The following is a 7,500-nucleotide window of genomic DNA, read 5'->3' as shown; positions in this document are numbered from 1 at the left end:
CAAGTACAGATATTCTCACTCCTTAAGTCCCACTCTCTTGAATTTGCACCATCATGCTCAGGTCTGTAACCAGTTAGGCATGATAGCTGAGAGTTAAGTATATGAATAAAATGCTTAAATGCATACTCACATGCATTTATTCATTCATTATGGAGGGGGAGAAGTCTACATAAAAGTGTTTGAATGGAGATTGCAGTTGTATAGAAATGATTTACAGTATACTGATGATTTAGTGTTAATAGCTGGACTAAGGAAGATATGGAAGATGATGGGGATAAAAATGACCATAATAATGATGAAAGTAATAATAATAATAATAATTAATGATGATGATAATAATAACGACAATGGCAATGGTAATGACAATAATGATAATGATAATGATTATGGTTATGATTATTACAATTACAATTACAATTATGATTGATAACAATGATGATAAGTGATAATAGGAATAGTAATGATGAGGATGATGTCTGAAAGTTTCAGATAACTAAATTATAAACAATTTGCTTGTTACTGGTTGCTTTTTATTTAAGGTTTATGAATATGTTATCATTCTATTTTCTTAGAAGAAAAGTATTGGGAGTACCTTTTCTCTTACAAATGTGTGTTAAGGTCCTTATGATAACTGATGTTAACAGAAGCTTTTAATATGTATAAAATCAGTCTGATGAAAAAAGAGAGAGAGAGAGAGAACAAAAACAAATATTTCAATATGTGTCTTGACCGCCCTAATCCCTTGCTCGTTGCTGTCGTGGAAGGACCTAGGAGACGGAGACTGAGGCCCAGTGTAGGGGAGCAACCCTACCTTGGACCTCTACCCTCACCTCAACTAATTTTACATGGTCTTTTCTTCTCTCCCTTTCCTTTCTTTCTCTTCATAATCCCCTTCTTCTTTCCATTTCTTAAGGTGTGAGAGCTGTGCTGAAAGGATGAAAGGCTGGCTTTGTGTCAGTTATGAACAGCCTATTGGAACCATGGTCATGGTATTCCCTTGGTTAATTGTCTAGCCCTTACCCCTCATGGGGACCCGAGAGGTAGACCGTTTCCTCTCCCCATTTATTTTAGGCTCACCATGGCCAATAATGAAGATATTTTACACTTATTAGGGGCATTAAGGCTTACCCCTTCAGCATCTAGCCTATCTAAATTTGATTTCATTCCTTTCCTGACCCCTGCCACTCCTTTGACCACAGCTCAGACTGATGCTAATACCCCCTCACCCCAAAAAACACCCCATCCTCTTCTCCGTCATGTGCATCATGATCCCCTCTTCCTTCCTCATTATCCCTACCACCCCTACCTAGATGCTGATGTTGACTCCCTTAAGCCTCAACAATGTACTTCTCTGGATCCTTCCCCTCCTGACATTCTTCCCAAAACTTCACCACCTTCCCCTGTACCCTTATTTCATTCTCAGGATTATTCTCCTACTACTACAACTGTCGTTTCTTACCATATTTCCCTTTGATTGTTCCATAATAGCTCTTTTGCAGTTTCCTCATACAGTGTAACTCTCCTTTCCTCAGACACACACTCTCCATTTGATTTGATCGCCCTATACCTTTACCACATCCCCATTTACAGATCCCCACTGTATCCCATTTTCTCCCCCTCTATACCCTTTTCACTACCACCCTATCCTACAGCATTCTACAACATTTAACATCTAACACATCTTATCTTGATTGTTCACTCCACCCTTTTAGCCACAATACACAGTATATGACCTTTAATGTCTAGCACATTTATCTCTTCTAACCATTAGCATTAACCGTGTGCGTCTCAAATGCATTTTGTAGATGAACATTTGATATACCTATAAATGTGCTTTTAGAACATGTTGTTTGAAGTAATTTGGCTATTTATAGTTTAAGGGTGGATCAAAGGTTTTAGAATTTTATTTACTATTTTTATTTTTCCTATTTATTTGTTTATATATTTATTTATTTTTCCAAGTGCCTCATCCCCTTTTCTTTTCCATTAGAGAGTTAGAAAGTTAATGAGAGAGCTATCATTGGCCGCCAAACTACTTCATTTTGACAAATTTTGAACAATGTTAAGGGGACCGGGCCTGTAATTAAGCATTATATATGAAGAAATATAGAATTCTAACCTCGTCCCCTTTGCCTTTATTCTCGTCATCTGGCAACTCTAATACCTCATACAAATGAAATCTGATACTTCTTCCTCTTCCTCTTCTTCCTCTTCTTCTTCTTCCTCTTCCTCTTCTTCCTCTTCTTCCTCTTCATCCTATTCCTCCTCCGCCTCCTCCCTCTTCTTCCTCCTCGTCCTTTACCTCTTGTTATTATTATGATAATATTATTATTAATTACTATTACTATTATTATCATATTTCTTATTACAACAATTAGTACTATGATTTCCAATACTACTATCATTACTATGAGCATCAGTATTATCATCATCATTATTATTATTGATTATTAATTTAAACCCATTGCCGCCAGGGAAAATAAATTAAAAAAATGGGGAAAATGCTGTACTCTTTTTTTATATTTTTTGTGAAATGTCTCTGCACATGCTAGTGCTTAGCCACAAAGGAGTCAATTAGCAGACCTTGTGACCTTACCTGATTTGAATTGGCGGGAAAAATTTATTTTTTACTAGTGCTATGAATACTAATGGTGTTTTTTATTATAAACATTATACTTACTATAATGTTATAAACATTAGTAACAGCAAAATAAGATAATGTAAAATATTTTCGTGAATCAAAGAAAAGGGTAAATCAGCGAAACAGGCAGTACTCGTAACTGGCTCATTGGTGACTTAGTACAAGTGTAGCCATCTTTGTGTAAAAATAATCAAACCAGTAACTCACAGTGGACATGACACATATGTACATGTCATGCCTGTCGGCATTGGGTTAATAATTATTTTTAAATATCAGTTTTACATGAAAAGGCAGAAAAGATGTATAAGCATAGGTATAAATTGGTTGTTCCTACAAAGTCTTGATTTCTACTTTAATAGATGTGTAGTTTCCATATACATTGGTGAGGGGATCCATATACACCAGTAAAAGAAACTGCATACCAAGCCCAAAATTACAAACAGATACAGCTTTTATTGACCCCTTTTTAACCCCCAGGCATTTATCAACCACTTTGGAGACCCCTGGCATAAGAGATGCAATTGCCAGCCATGCCTCCTTCTCTTATGCCTTTTTAATATTTGTCACAATGAAGTCTGTGTTAATTTCTGTCCTGGTTTGCCATTGTTTAGAACCCTTAAGGAATGTTTTGCTGTTGTTTGGTTTACTAATTGTGGCATATTTTCAATTTTGTTTTTGATTACCAAGTTAATTAATATATCAGATGAACCTACACTTATAAATAATGAACTATCTGTGTGTCTGTGTTCACCATATTACAGGTTTTAACCCAGAGTTGCTCGGATGGCAAGAAAACATGCCATATCCACTGTGTACTTTTCTTTATTGATTGTCTTTACATGTAGATGACTCCACAAGAGTCTAATCACCAAGGAAGCAATTACTAGTCCCATCCATCTCACTTGTTTACCCTTTTCCAGGATTTTTTGAAAGATTCTTGTTTATTTTTTATTGCTAATAGTATTTGTTAATGTTATGATAATCATAATGTCAACAACAGTAACACCAGTATTAATAGCATTAGAAAAAAAAAAAAGGTCTTGGGCTTACTAACTGGTTCCTTGGTGCCTGAGCCCTCATGGAGCCATCTCTGTGCAAACAAATTTCACAGAAGAAAAGGGCCAAAGGCAATGCAAATAACTGGCACCATTGCCTGAAGTTACCATGTTTTCTGTAATAAGGAAATGTTCTTGAATTTATTTTCAACACTGCTGGTTTTTCTCTTTAAGAAAACTAGATATTGATGAATGTCTTCTTTTGTCTTGCAGGTAATCCGAGGTAATAGCATCATCATGGTGGAAGCGCTAGATCCATATTTAGGTTTATTTGATAACTTAAGTGTGTGAAAAGAACTATGAGGATCACTTGTGTGTGTGAAGAGCAAGTGGAATTTTCTTTTAGTTACGAGTGGTCCTCTCATGATGAGAAATTTACTAGTGAGATATAAAACACAAAAATGTGTTAGGAAAAAAAAAAATTGTTAATGATAATGATAATTGTCATATTTTAATATGTAAATAATTTTACATTTTAAATGTGAATAATTTTACTTTCCAATTTTCTCCATAATTTCCATTGTGTAATAAGGATGAAGTAAAACATTACATTAAATATTGAGCATTTTTTGAGTATATGACAATACATGAGCACCAGTAATGGTTGTGAACCTACAACCATGTTGAGTAAAAAGCTTTGTACAAATAAGTTTCACAGGTTTTTCACTCCACATTGTATAATCTGTAGGCATAACTTTCTATTTTATTTACATAATATACACAGGTTCTTTATATTAATTAAAGTATTGCACAGACAAGGCACTGATTGCAAGATTTCTGGCACTTAATTTGTGATATGAATGATTTAGAAGATGAAAAATATTGAACAAGAGGGATGGCAGAAGCATTCTCATTCTTTCTTTCTCTTAGAAAATATTATGTACAAATTGGCACTTCACACCAGTAATCGAAGTTCTCATACTGTACTCATGGATTCTCGTGCTGTGTTATCATCTCTGAAAATATACTTAATATCTAGCTTCATGACTAGTTTTCTTTAAATACATATATGTATAAATATATACAACAGATGAGCTACACTAAACACCCTTCCTATAATGAAAGTACTGGGTATCCTCAACTCTACTTTGAGTAGAATTTAAACAAAGGAAAGAAAATGATCTGGTAAATGCATCAAGTTCACTGAAATTGGCTCTCAGTCTATGAAAATTGTACATGATAACATATAAATGCTTCTTGTTCCCTTTTGTCAAGACATCCTTGTGTAAAAATAGATTTGTTGTTTTTTAAATTATCAGCCATGTCAACATCAACAATGAAACAAAGAAATAGTTCAACTCTCTTAAAAGACAATCTATACATGTAAAATCAGCACTTACTCTCAAAAGTCTTTGGCATTAGGAATTTGTGAGCTTGAGGTCTGTTCACAAGTTACCTTTCAAAACAACACGATTTTCTGTGTGTGGCAGCACCGCTTTATCAGGAGGAAGACAAACCTCTTCATCCCATTACAGAAGCAGAGATCAGGCCTCCACTCCCCCCCTGAGCTGTGCCTTGAGGCTTCAGGTGATAGTCATCACGGCACTTCAGTTTACCATGCAGTTGTAACTCACTTGTGAACACACCATTTTGTCTCTATTGGGGCAATCTACATTGGTGGGGGGTTGGCAAAGTTGGGATTGGAAGGTCTCCAGTTCTTGGCATTCTTTCCAAATTTGTACACTAATCTTCTCCCAAGTACAGCTTCAAACACACCACCTTTGTAGTAATACCTGTGGAGCAAAAATAACATTGTTAAATACAAACATCAGCATTTTGAATTATTTCCTAAACCTAGAAGACTATCCTGTAAAACTGCTTTTTTTTTTTTAAATCATCATCATCATCATCATCATCATCATCATCATCATCATCATCATCATCATCATAAATTTTTATTTACCATCCCTACAGAAACAAACTAAACAACCCTCACCTCATTGCCCGACTCAATTTCTCATAGTTCATATCCTTATTCTGTTTCCGCTCACCCCATTTCTGCGCAACCTTTTCTGCTTGAACAAATCTGAAAATCCCTTCCTCGGCATTCTCCCACTTGACCATGGATGGACAGGTCTCAGGATCAAGGAGGAGGTTCCGAATGAACTCCCACAGACGACCTGTTTTCTTTTTCTTCTTCTTTAATTCATTTTCTATAAAGGGAAAAAGAGAGAATAGGTTTAACATGATGGAAGAAAATTAAGGGGGGGGGGGGGGATACAGAATAGACACCGCAAAATAAATAAAGTTCTGATACAAGTTTTCCATAATTGCTTGCATATATTAATCATGGGATAATCAAAGAATGTGCTATCACTGGATGATGAATAAAAACCCACAAAACTTACCAGGCTTGCGTGGTCTTCCGGGACCTCGCTTCTTTGGCACTTCGGGTTTAGGTTCCTCTTCTTCGGCTGCACTGTGGTCTGAGGAGAGGGAAGTCTACTTTAAGTTCACTTTTTTTGGGAGTTGTAAGTGAAAAGTGCCAGTTAAAGGATTTCTAAGATGTAATGACTGTATGATCAGCTTTCACTGATATATCAGTAAGTACCAAAATATCCCTCGAACAATAGATGAATATGAGAAATAGAAAATATATTTTGATCGATCAGAAGCTTAGAATTTACTGAAGTAATAACATTTTTTAAAATTCTCAACACAAATACCAAAGCTTAGTTACAACAAACCAGGGTGCATACCAGGATCTGAGAGGCTTTCTGCGACTGAGTGGTAGTGATTGGAAGGTGAGGTAGATGAGAACAATGGGAAGGTTTTCATAGAAGCCGTTGGAAGGCTGTCGGAGATTCCGGACCTGTGACCATTCTCCATCGCCATTGACCTTGGGGCTTCATAGTGGATCTCGTAACGGGCCTGCGTCTCAATCATGGTTGGGATGGCTTCTCTAGGGGAGGCTGATGGGAGGTGGGTGGCCTGACCTTGGCTATTTGGGCTGACTAAGTACTCATAGGAGGTTGGGGAGAAGAGGTGGGACTTGTAGAGCATTTGGTGGGAGGAAACTGCAAGGAAAAAAACAGCATTGTTTTATTTAAGATTTTAAAAAAATATTGTTACTATTATTATTGCATATTTTCATATAATTTAATATCTCATATCTACAGCAATTATATGATTTCCTGAATTTCCTTTGGAATCCATTACCATATGAAACTGATATGAAAGATATTAGCCAAAAATTAATACTACTAAGAAATAAAAAAAAAAAAACAAAAAAAAAAAACAAGGAAAGGTTTCTCACCAATTGACTGTCTTCTCTCTTCCTCTTGCCTTCGCAATTCCTCTCTTCTCTGTATCTCTTCATGTCTCTGCAACTCTAATCTCCTCTCCTCATCTCTCATTTCAATGAAGTATCTATAGTATTGATCTCCATAACCCTTTGAAAATCTCTTAAATCCCTCGATATCCATGTTCAAGAGATCTTTCCCCGTCGAACCGCTCAACTCGGAGAAGTTGACATCGAGGTTCTTGCTGTCCAGGTTTAGGTCTTCCTGGGCTTTGAAGATGAAGAAGACTACATCCTCGTACGTCCACTCGGCAATGGGTTTTTCTTGCTGATTGTTTTTTTCTGAAAGGATATTTGAAATTAGATTACGATGCTCTTACGGACTGGACTGTTCCTTGTTGAGAGAAATATGAAAATGATGATTTAGTACTAAAAGTTTGAGAATATGATCTATTTTGAAATCACATTAGCTAAATATTTGCAAATAACCTGCACTGTTTAAAAGCGCTTACCAAATGAACTCCTAAGGGGGGTTAAAGTGGTGGAGTGGTTCTCATGGTGTC

At 36.1% G+C, this 7,500-nt stretch overlaps 2 protein-coding genes across 5 annotated transcripts in view; one reads left to right on the top strand and one right to left on the bottom strand.

Moving 5' to 3' along the window:
• Positions 1 to 4,680, top strand: part of LOC125036195 — a 17,610-nt gene extending 12,930 nt beyond the window's left edge. The window contains exon 3 of the mRNA XM_047628643.1: positions 3,910 to 4,680. Coding sequence (XP_047484599.1) covers positions 3,910 to 3,987 — 78 coding nt within the window. The 3' untranslated portion in view covers positions 3,988 to 4,680. The remainder of the gene's footprint in view (positions 1 to 3,909) is intronic.
• The window catches only part of LOC125036194, a 112,469-nt gene continuing 109,216 nt past the window's right edge, over positions 4,248 to 7,500 (bottom strand). For all 4 annotated transcript variants that reach the window (XM_047628642.1, XM_047628640.1, XM_047628641.1 and 1 more), the window contains 6 exons: positions 7,450 to 7,500; positions 6,953 to 7,279; positions 6,396 to 6,713; positions 6,045 to 6,122; positions 5,633 to 5,849; positions 4,248 to 5,429 (listed from right to left, as the gene is read on the bottom strand). The exon at positions 7,450 to 7,500 is cut by the window's right edge and continues 58 nt beyond it. In XM_047628642.1, the coding sequence (XP_047484598.1) occupies positions 5,306 to 5,429; positions 5,633 to 5,849; positions 6,045 to 6,122; positions 6,396 to 6,713; positions 6,953 to 7,279; positions 7,450 to 7,500 (1,115 nt within the window). In that variant the 3' untranslated portion in view covers positions 4,248 to 5,305. The remainder of the gene's footprint in view (positions 5,430 to 5,632; positions 5,850 to 6,044; positions 6,123 to 6,395; positions 6,714 to 6,952; positions 7,280 to 7,449) is intronic.

Source organism: Penaeus chinensis, chromosome 20, assembly GCF_019202785.1.
Source record: "Penaeus chinensis breed Huanghai No. 1 chromosome 20, ASM1920278v2, whole genome shotgun sequence".
In the NCBI taxonomy this organism is placed as follows: domain Eukaryota; kingdom Metazoa; phylum Arthropoda; class Malacostraca; order Decapoda; family Penaeidae; genus Penaeus; species Penaeus chinensis.
Note: the sequence above shows the minus strand (reverse complement) of the source record. Positions and strands in the feature narration are given on the sequence as shown.